The 20536-nt window shown below is 43.0% G+C and overlaps 3 protein-coding genes across 3 annotated transcripts in view; 1 reads left to right on the forward strand and 2 right to left on the reverse strand.

Moving 5' to 3' along the window:
* LOC308153133 (doublecortin domain-containing protein 2C-like) overlaps positions 1-15779 on the reverse strand; it is a gene marked incomplete at both ends in the record, with an annotated part of 23632 nt that extends 7853 nt beyond the window's left edge. Inside the window, 9 exons of the mRNA XM_080526227.1 lie at positions 7241-7339; positions 7960-8070; positions 8372-8472; positions 9315-9420; positions 13692-13803; positions 13903-14034; positions 14451-14527; positions 15278-15332; positions 15481-15779. Of these exons, the coding sequence (XP_080382353.1) occupies positions 7241-7339; positions 7960-8070; positions 8372-8472; positions 9315-9420; positions 13692-13803; positions 13903-14034; positions 14451-14527; positions 15278-15332; positions 15481-15779 (1092 nt within the window). The remainder of the gene's footprint in view (positions 1-7240; positions 7340-7959; positions 8071-8371; positions 8473-9314; positions 9421-13691; positions 13804-13902; positions 14035-14450; positions 14528-15277; positions 15333-15480) is intronic.
* Positions 1-20536, forward strand: part of bpnt1 (bisphosphate nucleotidase 1) — a 417747-nt gene that overhangs the window by 13970 nt on the left and 383241 nt on the right. The gene's annotated exons all lie outside the window — the stretch shown is intronic.
* On the reverse strand, positions 16417-20055 carry allc (allantoicase). Its single transcript, XM_080526478.1, has 11 exons — positions 19804-20055; positions 19635-19685; positions 19417-19504; positions 19160-19279; positions 18982-19061; positions 18738-18870; positions 18470-18625; positions 17946-18019; positions 17748-17856; positions 17386-17504; positions 16417-16892 (listed from the first exon to the last, which is right to left on the reverse strand). The coding sequence occupies exons 1-11, from the start codon at positions 19891-19893 to the stop codon at positions 16719-16721; spliced, it is 1194 nt and encodes a 397-aa protein (XP_080382604.1). The 5' UTR covers positions 19894-20055; the 3' UTR covers positions 16417-16718.

Genomic DNA, 20536 nt, shown 5'->3' on the forward strand with positions numbered 1-20536 from the left:
TGACATATATGTCCGCCTCACTCCTGATGCTTCGCAGGCAGGGTCAGAGGTCAGGTCCAAGAGCAGGGTTGTGACTGGCTGACTGGCCAGGCTTTAGGGGCTGAGCTTGCCCAGCTGTCTGACTGTGTGACTGTTTAGGTTGGAGCATTCAAACACTGCTAACACATGAACTAGCTCTTTCTTCAACGGGTCACTGATGCCATGTCACACTTTATGAGGCGTTTGTCTTGTTAAATTTCAGACAGACAAAGAGAGGCAGTTGCACTATGACAATTTGGGATTTTTTTTGTTTGTCCTTAGTTAACTGAACCTCACATTTGCAAATGGATGTTGTATTCTATTCGGAGAACTCCTCATCAAAGCGAAGAGTCTTTTGTAATAACTAGGAGTTCAGTTTGCATTTCCGCTGAACACTCTTAAATAATGGACGGGGGTTGAGACCGGAGTCTCTCTTCTTTGGAGGGAAATAATGATGAAGCACCACTGAGAGACAAGTCCTTGCCTTGGGATGCTGCTCTGTGGGGTCTGACCTCAATGTATCAATGTGTTCTCTCATTCTAGTCTAATATAGTCTTTCTATCTAGCATTTCATTGTGATAAAGGTTGTTCTCTGTGCTTTTTCGTTTAATTAGTTTTTTTCCAAGGTTAGAGATTCTTTACAAAGCAAAACTGAAGAGGCACAATCTTCTACAACATCTAGGAGTGGAGTGAATAATGTGTGAAGAAGTTTTTCAGCCGCGAACATTAACAACACCCTGTTTACTTCCAAAATGGAAGTCAGTGGACATAACTTCTGATCAAGTGTCATAACCAATGGAAGGGAACATGGTCCACTTTGAGCGTAAAAAAGGGGCTTAGTCTTTATAGAAAGCCATTCACAGGGCAACAATGGCTGGGCTTGGCCCTTCCTCTGTTCTGTAAAGTAGCCGGGCTTGAGGAGGTGAGGGCCTCCGGTGGGGGTCTCTAGGGGTCCTACTGTGTTTGGACACCTGTTTGCATTTGCAGCTCCCAGCAGTGAGAGTGGGGCTATTGTGGTTGACCACCCACACGGCTCAAGTGTGAAGACTGACTGACTGGGCCTTTGCATTAAGCTCCATCTTTGTAGGCCATCTGTGTCAGGTCAGTGAAAGTGTGAGATTCTTAATGAGCCCCCTGTTCTGATATTCCAAAGAGCCCTCTCTCTCTGGTAGAAAGATTTAAGAGGCATAGATAGTGTGGTAGGGACAGAGAGAGACATCTTCGGAAAAAAAACACGAGATGAGATCTGTTGTCGTCTGTGATAACGGAATACTGTCTGCTACGGTGGGAGTGGAATAATAGGCAAGACATTTGGGAAAAGGTAATAAAAAAATGTAACAGGATCAATATGATTCTCCATTAAAGAGCCCTGATAATTAGTGGTGACAGAGAATATATGGAGTGTCTCCTGTTGTATTGACCGTACATGCCGCTCTGACACCCAGTCTCCCAGAGGGAAAAGCCTATCAGAGGCTACACTGAGTGGCTGAGATGAGGGGTCGGGAAAAGTCAGTTACTCGGCCGTCCCTGGAGATACCTCCCTCCCAGCCTGCCACTCTCAGGCTCGCCGTAGCAACCGCGGCGGATGTGATATCACTCAACACGTTCCCCCGGTGTTTTTATTTTCGGTGCGTTTTCCTCAGAACGACAGCCTCAGCCATGGGGCCCCTCGGTCCCTGGCATCACAGACACTTCCTAGCTCATGTCTTATCGCTCTCCCTGGAGGCCCCGGGGCAGCCATTTAAGAAACACATAAGGCACTTCATATGAGCCTTCCATGATGTCAGCACCCCCTCCTCCCAGGCTCCCTCCTCCCACCAATGTTCTCTTTTGACTGAACGGTCTGTTCTTCTTAATATCTTTGGACCCTCCTCCTCCTTCTCTGCGTTAAAAGTAGGGCCTTTGATAAAGTTTCTTTAAGCAGTCCACGTAAAGCTAAGATAGCTCAGATTAAACAAGAAATGTTCATTGTTCACTCACAAAAATACCTCTTTTTTTTTTACACCGTTCTAAAAAATAAAATAAAAACATACCTAAGGATTACCTAACACTAGTTCCAGTTACAATAAAACACCTTGTCTGTTTGGATGTAGCAGAGAGCCTGTTCTGTTCACCAGGGAGGCAGGTGTTGTCTGCCTCCTCTAACAACCTGCAACAAAAAACCTGCCTATTCTCCCAGGGCTTCCTGTGTAAGGCAGCATAATCTCCAGGCATCTATCAGCTCACGTCCACCGCTGATATACTGTCAGCGTCAGGTAGATTCAGCTCTAAATCTACTGTATGGGCTGTCAGGGGGAAGACGAGGCTGAAAATGAGCGATATGCAAGTGTTGGCCAGGAATAGTGGAGCGACCTCTTCATAAGACTGACAAAATGTCACCCCCGAGCTCATGTACCATACATACCGTGTGTATTACCACTCCAGTAGAAACACCTCTCTGTCACGCACCATCTCCAGAGTTAACCATTATGAAATCATACAGTATGATGCTTATGGTTTTAATGTGTACAAATACAGTTAAATTCGCCATCGATGTACTGTATAAAGCTGCTGAGGCTATGGAACAATAAGATGCCAATATTCCATGACAGGAAAACCTTTCACATTAATCCACTTGTGATTATGTGTCATCTTTTCTGAAACGACTGCAATTCTACACCAATTAGGTCACTTCAGTTCTGAAAAATGAATAGCTGACCATTACAGTATTTTGGACAGATTGCTTAATTGACAGGAAAACAAAACCTGGGAAATACACTGCAATTATCCTACAATAACCACAGGCTCATGTGTGCACACGCGCACGCGCACACACACACACACACACACACACACACACACACACACACACACACACACACACAGAGAGAGTGTGTGACTACAAAAATCTAACAGAAGAGAAGCTGTTACTTTTTCTCAGTAGGGAGGTAATTAGTTTTAAAATATGGCCTATAGCTTGAATGACATAATAAAAGAATAATCAAACCTATGACAACGTTTAGAGAAGACTGTTATAGCTGCTTATGGCACCAAGTGTAAACAGTTTGTCAGACAGGCATGCTTAGGCAGACAAGCTGCTGTACAGCTTCAATTATATTTTTAATGAGCAGATATACAATTAGAGTGTTCCCTACCAGCCATTTTCATGTCCCCTCTTAAAAAATACACCTAATTATAAAATGAGTGTCACTACTAGAGCACTTGGCTAAGCTTTTGAACAGAATAGCCTGGTTAATGGAAGATGGGTTCGCTGTGCTCTGAACAACCGAACACCACAATACAGGCATGGATCCAATTCTCCAATAAGCACATCAATACCTTTTCACACTTGCTTTTCTGGTGCAGTTCTACAAATAGAGCTAGTACCAACCAACACAAATCTACCGAGCAAGAATTCCTTTGACAAAACACGTCTGCCTCAGACATTAACAACCTTAATTTGCTGCATCATTAGGCCTCATGGTTTTTAATATCTATAGATGTGTGTTAAATATCGTTAGGGTTAGGAGTTGATGCAGTGTTCACTTTTAATCAGCAAGGTGATTCGTCCCCAGAGAAGGTGGTGGGGCCCCTCTACATCTACAGTTCCACACAGTTCCCAGGCTGTTGATTTAGGCATTAGGAGAAATAACAAAACCATTTATCTGAATACTGCAGAGAGAACTCATCACCTGCAGCGATTGAGAGAGCCTCCAGGGCAAGTAAGGTCTGGTATGATGTAATCACACGCACTCCGATTCATCGAGGGTGTGTCTGAGACTACACAATAATAACAACAACAACAACAACAACAAAACTGATAAAGATGATATAGAGTGTCGGCGAAGATGTGGCTGAGAGAGGGACATGTTTATTGGGCATCAGTCACCTAGGTGATATTACACTACGGACGGGCGCCTGTCTTCTGCTTTGTCTACTGCTGGGACGGTGGGCGGTTTCTTTTGATTCTAGAGAACAGAGAGAAAGCAACAAAGAACAGATGCATTATGAGACAGGGCATTAGGAAAGTGACATGGAAAAGATGCGACACACTCTACCTGTATGCTACATGGGGATTGGGTCGATATAGCGGGATTCTAAGGATGAGGGTGGGTGTGCGTGGGTAGGTGGGTGAGGCGTGTGTGTGTGTGGGGGGGGGGGGGGGGGGGGATGGGGGGGTATAATGTCAGATTAAGTTAGAGTGTGGGCGGGCGGTCTGAGATGCACAGTGATAAATTATATATTAAGTTAATCTCAGCATGTCTCATGGTCCTTGATGGTAGCCTAGAGGAAAATAGGCAGCATAAACTCTGGCTGGGCACAGATACGCCTGGCAATGTGCAAGGTTTTATTCCCTTTCTCTTTGGCATTCTATCAGAATATTTAATTAAAAAAAAAGAGAACGCACACCGCAGAAAACTTAGGGCGAGGTGCTGGCGACGGAGCAGAATACTATAGAATGAAGTAGAAGCCGCACACTCTAGTTCCAGATGCAAAAGTTGATTTTAATTGACAACGGTTTCGGCCGTAGCCTTTAGCCTGTAAGACTTGACAAAGGCTACGGCCGAAACCGTTGTCAATTAAAATCTACTTTCTATCTGAATATGACACTCAAAGTTGCTCTGCCACTTACATCACACCAGCACTAGGATCTAATGGTTTTAGATGTGCTAGATGTGCAAACTCTGCAAGAACCAGTTATTGTTTACCTAACCACCAGTCCAGCCACACCTCACATTCTCCGGGGAGATCTGTAGGTGTGTAGGCACCGCAGGGACACACTGTAGCCCCTTTTTTTCTAGAACTTCTAAGAGCATCTTTGCCTCTAACAACTAATGGGACTTACTGTATAGGAATGTGACAAAACGTCTAAAGCAGTTTCGGTGTAACTGATCAAATCATGCAGTCCCCAGTGACATTTCATGCTTGAGGATGGCAATCAAGATGCAAATCTAGTTGAAGAGCATATTGGGTAATATCCCTGGGTTTCTCAGAGAAAAAAAAAAGAAGCTGGATATGTCCCGTCTTACTTCGGTAGCTATTCGCGTACTACAATCAAACCTCAACTAATACAAAACATGGAGAAAGAGAGAGAGAGAGGCAGAGAGAGATGCCCTTTTCATCACTGTCACACACGCACGCTGGTGATTTACATTCGCAGTGAAATTCCAATGAGTGTGAAGGGCATCATCAAGCAGTCACTCCTGGCAGTGTGTGTGATATACTGTACATCAGAGTGCTAGCGCAGAGCGGCGTAACCATGTCACATACAGCCACAGCAATATGGGCATGTATATGTATATGTGTGCATGTGTGTGTGTGTGTGTACAGTATATCTGTGTGTGTGTGTGTGTGTGTGTGTGTGTATGTGTGTGTGTGTGTGTGTGTGTGAGAGAGCATGTGTACGCGTGTGAGTTACGACATGCCTTGATGACTGAACACACCTTTTTCCCTTCAATCAATCACAGTGCTTTATTACTGATATCAGCATGCTGCCAGTGTCACTGTAAATCGCTGGGTCGTTGCTCACGCAGCCAATAGCTTTTGAAGGAGAGGAGTCCCTCTAACCACCTAGCCCTGGGCTAGCAGGGAGGAACCAGAGGAGTCCCTCTAACCACCTAGCCCTGGGCTAGCAGGGAGGAACCAGAGGAGAGGAGTCCCTCTAACCACCTAGCCCTGGGCTAGCAGGGAGGAACCAGAGGAGAGGAGTCCCTCTAACCACCTAGCCCTGGGCTAGCAGGGAGGAACCAGGAGGAGTACCGTACAAATGTCACTGAGTGTAAAAAAGATGCCATCACCTACTACAGGCTTTTGGTATACAGTGATGTTATACGGCATGGCACCTTGTTCGTGTGTGAGTGTGTGTGTGTGTGTGTGCGTGTGTGTGAATATTGACTATGCAGTGCTTGATGAAGAGCAGGGTAATTCTCTGATCCATTCTCCAGCGTGGGGCCCAGAGGGAAAGCTCCAGCAGCACAGGGCTCAGGGCTGCTGCCCAGTGACAGTGCTGCCTGAGGTTGATTAAAGTTGACCTTGGGCGTGGGGAGAGTCTGGAAAGCAGCTAACCTGAACTGGCGTGGATAGGCACCAGAAAACACCACGAGACGGATGAGAAGTAATTGCGGTGGAAAAGACTGAAGGAAATCAATGTGGGGGAATCAATGACTATTTGATTTTTTTATCGCTAATTTCTGAAGAAGAGGGGGACAATTGATCAGGCATCCCCTTTTCGTATTGGCATATTTCACATTATTAATTGAGAAGAAATGCTCAGCTGACTGATGGATAAATCAGCCGATATCGTTAAATCTAAATAAATGATTGTGATGAGAAAATAGGGGCTTTTGTTAACCTTGGTCTTGTAGTAAATTCCCTTCATGTGGAAGATAGAGGGGAATAAACAGCAGAAAGGTTGATGTCTTTCCTGCCTGACAATTTTGCATCTTCGGAAAATGTATTTCAATCTATGTTCTTAATTACCATCAGAAATGTTTGCCTGAGGTAGACGCAATCTTGAGGCAAATCACAACAACTAACCCTAACCCTACTCTACAGTATGTTTAGTAGAGTTACGACACTTCAATTGAATACCTGATGAGGTTTGAATATCACTCATCTCATCTTTGAAAAAGTCAACTTGCTATGGTCTTCAACACTCTATTTGCATGTGCAAACATTTGTTAAAAAAACTATCGAATGGGAGTTTTGAATACTCTGTCTAGCGTTTCCATGATATAATATGCAATTCAGACTTTTACAAAAACTCTGATAGAATAAACTGTTTTCTCAAAACCATTAGAATAATTACAGTTTTCTCAAAACCATTGTTAAATTCAAGCTACAATCAAAATCATGCTGCAGAGTATTCTGAGTTGTAAGGTATTTTTGCTCTGAACAGCACTAATATAACTGAATCAAATTGGGCCCTATGTCTCCTCACTGGCACACTTACTGTGCACATTCCCTTCTGTTCTCTTCAAGCGCAGTACCCGACACCATCAGCCATTCTGTGTGTCCCTCAATACATTTGAGTGTTCTGATTTATCTTTTTTTCTGGGTTTGTCACACTTTGAAGTGTTGGAGAGGATGAGAACATACATCAAGATGCATTAAATCTGATCCGAACCTCACTGTCTGTCCCTATCCCAGCATTCTAATAAAGAATATACAAGGGCAAGTATGTGTTGTATGTATTGAGGGTGACCTGGGGTGGGAGGTGCTACTCATTGAAGTATCCACCTACCTGCGGCTCAGTGTTAGCAGGTGTCTGCAGGGGCTCTATGTCCAGGGTGTGAGTGCGGGTGACCCGACCCGATTCTGTGGGCCCGGCTCTGGGTGTAGGCTGTTCAGGACACACACTGCTCGAGACCTAAGGGAGGCAGTCAAGACATTTCATTTCAGTCTTTAGATGGGTTTTAGGACAGCGTAGTAAAATAACACCATAGAAGTGATTTAAAGGTGCAGCATGTAGTTTTGCGTGTTCCTGCCCCCATTGGCCACACTGAAGATATGAAAATGTGCATTATTATTATTATTATTATTATTATTATTATTATTATTATTATTGTTATTAATATTATACGTAAAGGCCATTGTCTGACTACGACACCAGATTTTAGAAAGCGCTTTGTTTGGACCAATACAGCATTCTTCACTGAGCATCTCATTCCTCGATGGCTACCGATTTATCAGGGTCATTTCTACATTTCAAAATACAGATAATGGACCTTTAAATAGATGGTACAGGTCTTACTTATGCAACGAGAGACGGAAGGCTAGTGAGTCAGTGTATAGGTAGACCTGCTGAGTAAACCAACAAAGCATTATTTTTCCCACTGGAAAAAAAGCTATGCTTGGCATTTAGTCGATGGCAACTAATAAATCTGTCCAGTCTAGCAGCGCGTGTGAGGCCACTGCACCGCATGGCTCTCCCTGGGGGAGGGAGGTGGACAATACACTGACCTTCTTGGAGCGGGCTGACGTAGGTACTGTAGAGCAGGAGGTCTGACCCTCACTGTCTGGACGAGCAGCAGCCACATCACACTGCTCCTCGTCTACGACCTTCGCCTCCACCTGCCAGACAGCAGCAACACAAACCTCCGTTATGTAACTCACATGAAACATTCTCCGAAGAATGACCACACATTGGCTTAAACTGTATGACAATGACCCACATTATGAAACTCACAACAGATTAATCTCTGTTGTGTTGTACAAAGGGTTGTAGAATCCTGTGTGAGAACAGGATCCATGTCTCCCTGCTCTCTATTCTCACCTGAAATGTGAAAGTGACTAATCTCATGTATCTCTCATTTCCCATGACTAGATTTACTCTAGTTCTGTTTATTGTCATCTCCCCGAGGGGCCATGTTACCTGGTCGATTGGCAGGTCCACTTTCATTTGCCCGTCCTCTTGTACCTCAGTGGCCCCTCTGGTATCCCTCCTCCTGGCTTTGGCTTTGAACACACTGTCCTCTGAGGAAAGCCATTAATCATTATTACTGCTCCTACTGACACTCAGTCAGTCAGTCCGTTAGTCAGTCAGTCACCTGGCCCCTCTGTGGTCAGCTCAGCGGTCAGATCTGCCGCCCCCTTATTTCTCCTTTCACTGTGACCTAATCAATGAGGCCGTCAGTCAGGGTTAACATCCTATCCTCTTACACTGTCAGGCCATGTTATCAAACCTGAAAGGTACCGGTGTGCGACATGACCAGGCCTTCCTGTGTTTACACCTGTACTGTTACTGTAGCTAAACTGTAAGATATGATACAGTGATACAAGTTATTATACATTGCTGTTGGGTTCCATCGATACCAGGTCTATTAGTAGTACTACATCATATGGTAATTTTATGTTGATACTCATGTAAAAACAATAAAAAGAACAGCAATAAAATGAATAAGTATCGCCTCTCAGTCCAATATGCAGTCAATAGCCAAAAGAGCCATTATCAAAAAACAATCTCCTGTCTGATGGAGTTGTGACGGAATTAATGATTGATAGCTGTCCTGACTTCCCCTACACTTGGAAGAGAAAGCCATCTTCGGATGAGAAGATTCCCTGCTAGCTGTGAATTAATTTATGATCCTATCTGAGGCTGAGCTCGGTAAAATATTCCCCTCATGCTCCCTCCTTGGTGCTGTTCGCGCCTTACTATGATTTAACGGGGGAGGCTCTCGAGTGTATTCACACTAGGCCCCTACACGTATACACACGTCTGCACACTCGAACACACACACACTAAAAAGAGATCGAGGTGTATTAAGGAGGGGGGAAGAGACACACATCTGTAGAGTGATAGCATTGGGGGTACATACCGCCTGACGAGAGGAGGAGCGGGGTGTTGTAGACCTGCTTCTGTTGTCTGGTTCTGCCAGACTGGGCATAGAACAGAGAGTCTGCGTTGAGACTGTGATCTGCAAACTACAACACATGAAACAAAGCAACTGTGGGTTTGTGAACACACATCTTTATGCATGAGGACGTTGTTCCTACCTACCTACCTTCATTGGGATTCAAGCAAAGTTGCTGTAACCTGGGGCCAAATACATGACAAAACCTCACATTTTTCTTATGGTTTATTGTTGACTCCAAATGTTGATTTGAGGATCAACGTAGGGTGGACACACTTATGTGTACTTGACAGAAACATCAAACCACCTTGATTACTGGGGAAATATAATCTACAGTACAGTATATTGAACATAAACTAGTTTACTCGGCTTAGGTACCGGTATATATCTGCAAGAAAAACTGTTAGACTACTGTATATCACACAGAAAGAAAGAGAGAGAGACCGGTACACTAACTGATTATGGGAAATTACATTAATATTATAAGCTGTATGGGACTGAGGTTTAAATAAACATGAATTAAATTCATACACAGTTGTTATGAAATGAGGCTGCCAATGTGTGTGTTTATTAATGACTCTCTCTTGTTCTTTCCTTATTTTTTTCTCCGAACACTGCTCTAAGTTGTTCAGACGCTGATAAGCTTAGCAGCTCCCTGGTGACTGTGCTGGCATTGAATGAGTCTGGTTCCAATACATCTCATGCACAGCCAATCAATCACTGGCAAGCACTGCAAACTAATCATTTATTGATAGAACGGAGCAGCCATGAATTCCTAATAGCATTCGTCTTATTTAACAGTCCAGATCAAACACTGAAAATCCAAACACGCTTGGAGGGGGGAAAAAAATGTTCCTGGGAATATCTTTCTTTTTGGCAGGCAACAGCCAGTTATTGATGGAAAGCGCTAAGAAAAGAGAGAGGGGGCTGAAGAAGGAAGGGTATAGAGAGTGGGAGGGGTAGGAGGGTAACAAATCTGAATTTCACATGCGTTACATATCAACACCCGGCATCAGGGGGTGAAATATTCCTCTCTTTTTGGAGAATGGTGCAAAAAAAAATCTAATGTTTTATTTTTTTTTCCCCATCATGATGCTTTTAGCTGCCTCTCCTAGGGCTGGGAGGGGGGGGGCTTAGGGGGAGTGAACTGATCTCTCTTTGTGTGTCTTTCTGAAGCCTACACTGCAGGCGTTTGTTAGCGCGCTAACTCTGCGTCTGGGGACCTGGAGGATGTTTATTACCCAGACTCCTTATAAAACACAGGCGGAGGCTAAGTTCACTGATCAGCCTTTGAATTCCCAGTGTCCTTGGTGGGAAGCAGACATCAGGAATTCAGACCACGGGCTGGTATTGACAAGAGGCCTGGACTGCAGTCGGAGCAAAGTTCAAACAATTTGCTCAATGCCACTGACCCTCATAAGGAGAATTTGTTCATCTCTGTTCATTACACCTGCTCACTTTCTGAAAGGAGGGCTGGAAACTCTGTTCAATATTTAGTGGTCTTTGTTTCAAACAAGCATCCCTGTGGCAATAACATGCTATGCCTGACCTTGATGAAGGCCTGTGTGAACTTTATGGGTTGATGAAATCTGCCAGATGCCATGAACTGTCTGACAACAGCTTGGTAACAGAAGCTAAAAGCAAACTGCAAATACAATCTCGATGCACAGAAAGTGGAAATTGCACAAGAGACTGGGAAATTCATATTGTGGGAAAACGGTGGAAATGGTGAAAAGAATGGGTAGCTCATTTCTAGTGCATAGCTCAATGACTAAAAGAGCATTGCAGTGAAGATGAGACACACAGTATCTGTGTCACTCTCCCATTGCAAATAGTGTAATGCAATGGGGATGTTATCAGGGTTCAGGTGGCTAAATGGGTGCCACAACATAACAAGGCTGGAGAGAGGACAGAGAGTTCATTATTCATTGTACCAGAGGTGTGTGCGTGTCGTGTGCGTCTATGTGTGTGTGTACATTTAACATTTCTTGGCATTTAGCAAATTCCTTTATCCAAAGCGACTTACAACTAATTAATTTGTCTAAGTAAGTGAATCATCTATCCTCAGTTATCATTAGAAAAAGTAATCTATGCTAGGACAAGAGGCTATTGGCAGTCACAGTGCTAGAAGAAGGAAGAGATCATTTTTTATTATTATTATTTGTGTGTGTATGTGTGCGTGCGTGCGTGCGTTTGCGTGCATGCGTGTGTGTGTGTGTGTGTGTGCGCGTGCATACTCACAAAACATCTCACCATGCCAAGCATCTCACCTCAAAAGCATATTCAGCTTCATTATAACCTACTCAGCGGGACACATCTGATACTGACGAAAAATTGTATCAAATAAAAAATGTATCAAATAAAAATGTCAAACAAAAAGTCAAACAATGAATGATAAGCTAAGAGAATTCTGCACTTAACTCTACCGCCATACAACCATCGAACACTGAACATTAGAGTGATGGACTGGGCTGATGACCCTGCCATGGGCTCTTCCAGTAACAGCTTCATAAAAGGCTCCCACACAGCAGTGGAATGGGTATTACATCTACAGATATGGCCACCAAGACCTAGACAGCCCTTCAAGCGTGATATACTGTACAGACCAGAGGCTATTGCAGAGGCAGAGAAGATGTAGATGTAGCGTTGGATAAAAAGTGCATTGGGAGGAACAGTCATGCCGAAAGAGGACCATGCATGCTCAAGTAGCAGTGATTTGGTAGTCTACCTCAAGTGTTGATGAGCAAATAGCTGGGTCACTGTCGCCCCCCTCTGGTACATACTGAGAAGACAGCTGCAACTGAAGCATTGCAGCGTTCTTTCCAAAGAACACACTAGCTACCTGTAAAGAACTACATGGTTTCGGAAAAAAGGTTGTAAAGAAAGAAAAATGGTAAAGTGCTATTGGGTTTATGGGTCTATCATGTTTTAGTTTATTTCAGTGAGGACAGAGCTGCATTTCACACTTATATTCTTACTCTACATTAATACTTAATAATCAGTTTCTATACGCAATATTCAACCCATCTAAATAGATTGCATGTGAATACTGTCATATATTATATTTGAGAGTGTGTAGGTTGGTGTTAGCATACAAAAAAGATAAAAGATAGATAAAAAGGTAAAAGAATGCTTGTTCGTGATAAAGAGATATTACATGAGATTTGTTCATGTCAGCTTTGAACAAAAGCTGTATGGCATGAGACAGACATCATTAACAGAGCAAGAGAGTGATGGAAGATACCAGCACTATTAAATGCATGTATAATTGAGATTGAATCCCATAATCGCTTCATCTATGATTGTGCTGTATACAACTGCTGATATGGCTTTCTAAAATGATCCACCATTTGCAGTTTAAATTACTTCACAATGCAAATGAGTTAACGAAGCATGATCAAGTCGTTGGGAGAGCACCGGGAAGAAAAGCAGCTCCCTCCTGCAGATGAGTTATTGTTGAGCACTAAGCTGTAATTTTTCATGGTAATAAAGACACATCAGATTTTTCACATTGACCTTTTCTAAAACCAAAGAGCTGAGTCTGCAATTCACTCCCCCTCACTCAGTTAAGCCCTATATGTGAGACACTTATCTTCATCCTCACTGGGGGTGTCTTGGAATAGTGACAACATGTGTGTGTGTGTGTGTGTGTGTGTGTGTGTGTGTGTGTGTGTGTGTGTGTGTGTGTGTGTGTGTGTGTGTGTGTGTGTGTGTGCGCGCGCGCGTGTGTGTGTGTCACATGAGTGAGCATCATACATTGTAATTAATCACAATAGAGAATAGTGTTTCACTCAGGAGAAAATGAAGGATGTCTGGTTTCCACACGGTCAACCTGTTCAAGGGCATCTGAAGCTCCTGAATTCACTGAATGAAACCCATCAATATTTGTTGTGGTTGATATTAAAGCCACTTAACATGTTGTGGCGAGACTCATCATGCGAGGAGATATTGTGACTAGGTTCATTGGTCATGTAACAAATAAGAAGTACAGGCTCTCTCTTGCAATGTTGCTTACTTTGTTCTTGAGTTGTTTGATGCACATAAAGAAACAACAATAATGTTATCACTTGAGGTGGACTTACCACATCTCTTGTATGCCTTCCCTTTCTTATCACTGGCGGAAGAAAGTCACTATGGACCCTGGGAGAAATACATTACACATTTCAAATGAATAAACTATTTGCTCTCCTGTGACACACTAAAAGGGCAAAACAAATATGTATCTAGCAATATTTGTTTCCAGGATTTCTTGTTTCCTGGATCCTCCTATCATGAATAAGAACTAGATTCAAATCCGAGTGTCAGAGCTACTCACCCTAAACTGCTCCCTTTCCTGGGAACCCAATGGAAGTATGGCAGGAGCCTGAACCTCTCTACTCCTGTCGCTACATAGTAAAGGTTGTTCTCTAGCTCCATTGAGCTGGATAATGGGGTCCCATCTAATGTGCACAATCTAAGGGGAAAACACAAAAAGGGTTATTCATGTCAGTAGGTATTTATCTGTCCAACCCATCATTGCTTTGATGGTTACTGAAAAGCAAAGCCTGTGTACCTGTGTACCGCTCCGGTCCGAAGATGCACTTTCTCTGTTACCATGGCGAGCACCTTCTCCCAGTTTCTCAGAGTATACTTTGGTATCAATATCCGAGCTGGAGGGGCCAAGATATCTCCATTGGTAAAAACACTACAAAATAATACAACAACACGGCATTCAGTGCTTTGATCAAGAAGGTTGTCCTCAGATAATTTGTGTTTAAAACGTTATGGCAACCTGTTGAGGCTTCAAAACACTATCATTTCCCCTCACAATAAAACACAATTACACTACGCTATTAACATGAAAACAGTATCAGTCTACAAGGTCATCTCGCTTCCTTTTCAATGTTAAATGTGCAGGCGGCATTGCTGACTGTATACTACAAGACGTATGGTGTGTCTTAAATACAAATGGCTTTGCAATTCCGATTCAATCTCAATTGAATCAGTTCAATGAGGCATGGGTGCACTGTTCTATTAGCTTGGTTCATGATGGAATCTATTACTAATGGAGTGTTTTTGAGTGTGCCATTAGTGCAGGACAACTGGGAAATCGGTACTGACTTGATAGCGCATGACTCATGGAGGATCTTCCTCCATCGTGCAGGAACAATTATTCTGCTATGGACCACTGGCTTTATCTGCCAGGAAGAATGACAAAAGGATAAGCACAAGTCCATGTATTCTCTTCTTTCTCTCCCTCTCATCTTGCTTCCCTTTATCTCAATGTATTTCTAGGTCTGAATTTTTATTAAGGGAGAATTGATCCCGCTTAGACCAGAATGGAAAATAGTGGCTAGTGTAGATAGTGAGTATATTGTTTTTCTGTAGCATTTCTTTATATGGTTTACATTGAAATCGCAGTCTTTTAAATTAATTGACTAGTTATATATAGCCATTGATTCTTGAAGAATATAGCTTAAAAATGCCTCATGAGCTTAGTTCAACAGTCTCATCCCATCATAACCCACAATATAAACGTGGTTTACCCCAGTGTTTGTAAACATTGTTGAAACAATTGTAAATAAACACTGCATGAAAACATGGTTACTATAATTTCAGTCCTTGCGTCCATAAATCTATCCATGAATTTGAGAGCGGTTACATTTCTCCAGCCCCATCCCTCAGCTGTTTACCCCAAAAGTGAATTTGTTGTTATTGTTTGAATTACAAATTACACCTTAAATGTAAATAAACAGTTATAAAGTGTAGTCTAATAACTGTTAGAGGAAATAAATCCCGTTTTTATAAGGGTAGGCCTATAGTAGCAGGAGGCTAGCAGAATTATCCTCCTGCCCTTTTCCAGTATTCCTGATGGTGGCAGTAAGTCATTGAACAAAGCACATCCAAAACCAACAAAAGCACATAACAAACCGACTGTTTGATCTTACCACTTCACTTTTCTTCCGCTGAGCCTGAGGCCTCTTTGTGCTGATGTGAGTGTAACTACAGGGAGAAAAATACATAGGCTACTGTGGAACATTCAGACTACATTTGGTTTGTTGGTGTAATTAAAAGCAAAATCCACATTTTCCAATTAATGCTGAAAATGAAAATATGCGTTCAATGGAATATGCGTTAATTAAATGCCTACTCAAGTCTTTTGAAGCGCTCTGTCCCGCCAGCAACGTATTTCTCTCCATGCTGCAAAGTCTCCAAACTTTGAATCCTGTGTCCCTCTCTAGGTGTGTAAACCCTCCTAACCGCTCCGAACGGCGCTTCCACTCCCCGGGTAACGGTATTCAGAAAGCTGTCGAAGGATGACACCTGGCGCGGATTGATCACAAACTTCCTTCCCGGGAAAAATGCATCACCGTTCCGGTACACCACGACAGTTTTGGTAGGTGGAGGGTGAGTAGGCCTACCAGACGTTCTACCTGGAACTGCGGACATGTCTCTTTTATGCGAGCTACACAATGTGCGTGTGCGCACAAACTAGTAAAAACACCAGTAAACACACACAGGTTGAACCTCTCTCAGGTTTACACTGAAGTCAAATGTCAGAAATCATTCAATTAGCCCGGTGGTAAGGTGATACCCCGAGGCAGCCTATCTATAATCAAGGCCCCAGTGTTCAGCGGACTGTGCAGGATGTTTGTGACACAGAGGATGTGCTGTCAGGGAAACCAATCAAGTAAAAGAACATAAAGTGCTTATGATGTTATAATTAACCATTCTGGTAACAATCAATGTTATGGTCCCACATTAGACTTTGTTTAGCTGATATGACGTCCGGATATTGCCATTTATAATAATGATAATAATAATAATAATAATAATAATAATAATAATACATCATCAAAGCAGATATGTTTCAGAATTAGAATATGGTTAAGTGGCTCGAAATCAATAAAATCCGTTGTCCACTCCGGAAACTAGCAGCATTGCTAGGAGCCATATCTGGCATTACTTTCGCAAATTGTCCAAGCTTAACGTCACCACCCGATGCAATCGAGTATTTTCTCTTCATGAAAAGTCATTAAGCAAAACTGGTTGGCTTGTACCTTTAACAATGTAGGTGGTAACAATGTCACGGTATAATGTAATATTTTTATTTATTTATTTGTTACTTGTGAATCGAAAATGAAAATTACAGTTACTGTAGGCAACAGTATTTGGGACCTACATATCTCATTCTAATTGCATAGTCTCAGTCATGATACAATAAACTTGTTTTACACTTTCATTGATTAGATAGGCTACATCTTTATTTATTTTCCCAGCTTCAGATTCCCATGTTGTATTTCAGCAATGTATTGTCATAAATGAGCTGGCCATACATACTTTACACGCTTTACTGTAATGTACTATGGCATATTTGCTCAGTCAGTATCACAGTTTAGAGGTTTGTCTTGGATTGTTTGTAGTGGAGGTTGGGATTGGTTGACCCCAGAGTCTCAGCCTGCTGACTCCTCCATCTGGGGCGATAACCAGACGCACGTGAGTGACAGCTTCGGACAGTGCCAGAGAATTGTCTGAGTAGAAGTGCCTGTGATGGGGCTGAAGCTAGATGAGAACAGAAACAGCCATTAACTATTTAATACTGTGGAAGTATTGTAGAAGTGTGCAAAATCATGCATGAATCAATCATCAATGCAGGAAGTGAACAGAACAGTTGGCCAGACTATGGGCTTTTCTGACGGGGTTGGCAGACACCCAGAGTGGCAGACGTTACACTTTACAGAAACCTGGGTGTGATTCAAACACAATTAGAGAGAGAGAAGTGTTGAATCACAAAACCTCTTCGATAAGACAGATACCATTATGTTTGCCAAGACCTAAGTTGATTTATTCATTATACACACTTACAGTTGTTTAACTTACTGAATGGCTTTGAAACACACATTAGCATTGCTTCCCATCTGTCTGAAATATGGGCATTTACTGTATACATAATTAATTAAGAATGCTGGAAAAAATGGTGTAATTAAAAACAAGAGGTGTATTTCCATATGGAAACGTCTGTGCATTAAATGGAGGAAATTTCGGGGAAACATACTTTCTGAGGGGGCAGAAGCACCTGCCATTTGCCACTGATCCACCTGCTGCTTACACACCGTCCCTCCTCTTCAGGGGTCAGGTAGCAGGCTTCAATCTTACAGGAGTCTGGGAAGTTTCCTACATCAGGAGACAGAGACACAGTACCACATGAACTGTCTGGACCGGATAACAAATGTCTTGTGTTTACGACAGAAACAATGCAGATGTTTCCAGTTTCATGCCCTGTAACCTCACACGTTGTAATAACATGTAACCCAGCCTGTAACATTGTAACTTGGTAGGGTGGTGTCAATAGTGGAAGTACAGTGGTTCAGTGAGGTGTGCCTTTGTGTGGATCAGAGGCTGGCTGATCAACTCTACCTCTGAAGTGGTTGGTGTCTATCTCAATCTTGCTGATGAGGCCAGGATGACCCAGTCTGAACACTGCCCACTCGTAGCCTGGCACCTGCAGGATGCCCTTTTCATCCACCTGAGGACCAAAGCATCCAATCAGCAGATGACATGACAGTTGTCCAGCATATAGGCCAAACTAACTGTGATCTCTGAGTCGGACTCTACCTTCAGGTCTTTGGGTCTGTCTAGCCGACGGGCTGTCTCCCAACCATCTCCCATGTTGGCAGCCCTTCCCAACGCTGTGAAAGTATGATCTTAGATTAGTTTGAGGACACACTTGGACATGTGTTTGTCCACGATGACAAAATGGGCGTATGTTACTATTTTGTTGAGGGGAAATGTTCTTCTTTGGGATGGATATTCTGTATTGTTCATTACTGATGTTGTGAATTAACAATGAGATTCTGGACTACTGCCAATTTGCTCCAGACATGATTGAAACAGTAGACGCACAGACCTGTCACTTAATTCCTCAATGGGAGATTCCTTCATTCAAAGGAACAGAGCTGGCTAAATTAATCCTGTTGGTGATAGTTCAATAATAGTAATGGTAGCCTAAATTGAATGCTGCAATCTTACTTTATAATGTTTTTATTCCAGGACTCCAAAGAGTTATCAGTTCTTGCTTATTAGGATAATAGCAGCCTTTCGGTAAGGTTTACAAATCGCAGGTCAACATGATGGTATACCTATCATATTTCGTGGGTGGCCAAAGTGGGCATCACTGTACCCCAGACAGACTCCACCATTGACCAGCGCTATCAGGTCCACCTGATCCTGTGTGGACACTACAGACCAGTCTTTCTGCCCCACGCCGTAGGCCCTCAGTCTAGCGATCCCTCCATCTGAAAACATGCACAGAAAAACAAGCACAGGTCTGTTATCAAGAAATATCTATTTGTTATTCTAGTGTGTGTATGTCATAGGACAGAGGACTGAGGCAGTGGGAGGTGTAACCTGGGTACATGTTGAGCCGTAGGTGTGTGACCCTGCCGGAGGAGGTAATGGGGAAGTAGTTATGACAGCAGTCCAAGTATCCAGGCTTCAACTCTGTCACAGGAACTAGCACCTCCCATGACTCAGAGCATAGCTGTCAATCATAAATCACAGATAATTGATCGTGTGTGTGTGTGTGTGTGTGAGTGTGTGTGTGTGTGTGTGTGTGTGTGTGTCCGTGAATGGAACTAAACAAACAGTATACCTTAGCTACTGTCTCAAACTGACTCTCAGAAGCAGCCATGCCAGTACGGTCTCCTTCTAGGGTCAGTGCTGGGGGCTCATCTGGTCAGACAGACAAAGCACAGGTACGTGGATGGAGATCGGTTTCGCTTTTCACAACAAATTATCAGTCAAAATCTATGTTATAGGCTCATGCATACCCAGACAGGCAGCCTGAATGGAAGCAGAGGGGGAGTAGTTTCCGGTAAAGAATGACGTGTCCACATCCAGCCCATGGATGATCCCAGGTACACCCAACTGGATAATGCACCAGTCATGACCTTCCAGAGATACCACACAACATGAGGCTCTCAGCCTTCATTTAGATTTTCTGCATTTTTCCTCGCAAATTGAATTATTGTATTTCTTGTATCTTTATATGTCTCTTCCAGGTTAAATTATACACTAGAGTATATACCAGGTATTCTTTTTCTTCTGGTCTCCCAGCCATCCATCCATTTGCCATACTCCGTGAACGCAGATGCTATGAACTCTGGTGCTTCTCTCTTCCAACCAGAAATAGTCAATAAAATAAAAAACAACAACAAAGGAATGTATGTAAGAATGTGAATGACAATATGCAATATTACGTATTTTAGCAATGTCCACATGATATCATTAACAAATCCACTATACCTTCAAAAGATTTCTAGCTGGTGCAAACCATTCATCTGTAGCAAAAAGAACCTTGGATGATAGTAAGAACATGGTTGTAAGACTGTCAAAAATGATTAACATCTCTAAAGCTAGACGTCTTATTTTGTATCCAAAGTAAAAACGACAAGCTATCTATTTTGAGACTTACCTTCCCACCAGCTGTTTCGCAGGCCAAGTTATTAAATTGCTGAAAGTCTGGTAGAGAAGTGACCATTTCCACAGCTTTCCGGTCTGCCATGTTTTGGTATTGGAGACTACAAATTGCTTTCCATAGATCAAACCAAAATGATGCAATCAATGTCCATACAATGAGATATGAAATATTCTAGGTTATGCATGTGCATGAGCCTACAACGACAAGTCCCCTTGAAATAAATAGCCTCTACTTGTGCAAGCAATTTTCTACAAACTCCAATGGGCAAAGTTCAGTGACTGTGCAGTCAGTGACAGCAGTCGTGTTTAGTGAAGGGGGTGGGGTTGGTAAATCAATACAAAATGTTCTGGCTGTGTTCTATGATCACACCACTCATGGCCATCTTACCAATACAGTGCCTTATATCATGTTATTACCACAATTATACATGATGGTGAACTTCTACACCGCCATCAGAGTCCATCCTCACCTGGTTTCCCCGCTGCAACGGTCAAGGACAAGACCAAGCGGGTGATACGCTCTGCGGAGAGGGTGATCGGCTGTGCCCTGTCCCCCCTCAGGACCCTACATGACACCAGGGCTCTGAGGAAGGCAAGGAAGATAATGGCTGCCTCCTACCACCCTTCTTCTTCACTCTACCTACCTGACAGGTAGTGAGGGTCCGCTACAGACTGTTTTTTCCCCTCAGCTGTCCGTCTAGTTAATGACTCAGGTGTCCACCTGTCTC

Source organism: Nansenia antarctica (assembly GCF_963989245.1).
Source record: "Nansenia antarctica genome assembly, chromosome: 3".
Lineage (NCBI taxonomy): Eukaryota > Metazoa > Chordata > Actinopteri > Argentiniformes > Microstomatidae > Nansenia > Nansenia antarctica.